Here is a 2,062-nt window from a genome sequence, read left to right on the forward strand (position 1 = left end):
TCCCTGACTGTCAGCCAGGATTCCCGCAATGCCCTTTGCAGGCACTTCTCACAGCTACATAGGGAGGGCTAAGTTCTGCTTCCCTCTTAAAATACGGGTTCACCTTCTATAAAGAAAATAATAAAAATATTTTCTCTAGGTTTGCAACTTTTTCTGCATAGAATGACTTGCAGGAAACTTGCTGCTGTGATAATGAATTGATCTGCGAGTTAATATTAATTGGGAAATAGCATCTAATTCTTTTTTTTTTCCAGTCATGATAATGAAAATATTTTGAAAGTGAAATTTTGAGCATATTGTATATCAGTTTTGTAATTTTAATCCAAAGATATAATAGGTTTGGGTTTTTTTAATGAAATTAACTATACAGGCTAAAAGGAGCAGAGGTCAAAACCTGGCAGTTTTAGCAATGTCGTGATATTCGAGTAACTTAGTTGTCTCTTGCAGTCATTTGCAGGTAATAGGTGGATTTTAAAAATTATTTTTCTAGAAGATTTTTTCTCTGTATGGTGAAGACAAACTAATATCAGTAGAAACAGCCACTGAGGCTTGCTTATAATAGCTCTTTCATAAGGCACTCAGGTCTTGAAGTGCAGGAGGAGGTTGAATGTTAGTACAGTAAATAGCTGTGAGGGGGTTTTATTGTTTAAAAAAAAAAATCTCAGGACTTAAACCTGTGTATCTTCTTATGATGAAGAGCACAAGCCAAAATGATGCTGTAAGTGAACAGCCATTATGTTGGAACTGTAATTATACTTCATAAGTGAAAGGCTGTTTTATACCCCAGGCTGAGGCTATTGCCCAAGGTTCATACATCCTGATACTTCTTAATTGAAATGAGTTCATTTAATACAAAGGTTTCTGCAGTGTGGGTAACCCATTTTGTGGGGTACTGCTATTTGATTTAGGTAGGTTTTTGCGTTACTTGTTCAACATTTACTGAGATGGTGTACAACATTCCATTTAGGATTTTTTGAAATTTATAGTAAGAACTGTTGGATCTCTTCAGAAAATGTGGGAATTGGACTGAATCAAGGTTAATGGCTGTTTATAGAAGGTGAAGCCTCCAGGGTAATACAGAAGGTGAATAGGTCACAGTGTTCAAGAGCAGCTCTATTTGATTTTTCAATTAGAGTCTAGAAGTATGAGTTGTACAACCAGGGATGAAACCCAGAGCTACCTTTGCTTCATACCATTTGACTGATATGGGATGGGGGTTCTTTGTTATTAATAAAAGATACACCAAAAAGACAGCGATAGCCTGTACATCCAGTGCTAGAATTAGACAGTGCTAGTCATATTAAAATGGAATTAAGTTTTGGCTTCTGCAGCAAAGACTCACTGATTTATTGGGTTTTTCCTGGCTGTATGAAACCTCCCATTGCGATGAAATTAATTGGTAAAGGGATTTTTGTTGTTATTATTGTTGTTATTATTTAAAGTGTCCATGAGCAAACATTTGCACTAAAAAAACATTTCTGAAACAGAACCCATTTTGCTTTTCTTGGAAAATTAGTTCAGAAAGATTTTTGATAGATTTCACAGCTCTTTAAATATATATTTTTTTCTTAAATTGTACTGGAGCCAGCGTCCTGCTGTGCAGCTTATACTCTTTTTACTCCTTTTCTTATTTTATTTTTTTTAACAGTTACTCTGTTCTTACCGGTCTGCACAATATAGCCCAACTGAATCATTCATATTTTAGCGCATATAAGTTTGATATGCTTAACTTGTGCTACTTACCTTTTTTTTTTTCCCCCTCTATAGGTATATTCGAATTGTTGGGACTCACAACACAGTGAACAAAGTTTTCCATATTGTGGCGTTTGAATGCATGTTCACCAACAAAACCTTTACTCTGGAGAAAGGTCTGATAGGTAAGAACTGCTTTCCTTTTACATGGACTGTTGTGAACACTTGCCTTTTAACACTGGCTGTCACTGCACTCTTACTGTCCTTTGGTTTCCATGCAGAAATCTCTAACTTGAGTTAAATGGTGCTGGAAGTATAGAATTAGCTGGCTAGTCCTTGTGACTTCTTTGAAATTCCAGTTCTGCTGATT

General features: G+C 35.8%; 1 protein-coding gene across 2 annotated transcripts in view; it reads left to right on the forward strand.

The window, feature by feature from the left end:
• BTBD9 (BTB domain containing 9) overlaps positions 1-2,062 on the forward strand; it is a 133,269-nt gene that overhangs the window by 81,534 nt on the left and 49,673 nt on the right. For both annotated transcript variants that reach the window (XM_009648961.2, XM_035888699.1), the window contains exon 7: positions 1,768-1,877. In XM_009648961.2, coding sequence (XP_009647256.1) covers positions 1,768-1,877 — 110 coding nt within the window. The remainder of the gene's footprint in view (positions 1-1,767; positions 1,878-2,062) is intronic.

The sequence above is a fragment of the Egretta garzetta genome, unplaced genomic scaffold (assembly GCF_000687185.1).
Source record: "Egretta garzetta isolate BGI_Z169 unplaced genomic scaffold, ASM68718v1 scaffold491, whole genome shotgun sequence".
Classification (NCBI taxonomy): Eukaryota; Metazoa; Chordata; class Aves; order Pelecaniformes; family Ardeidae; genus Egretta; species Egretta garzetta.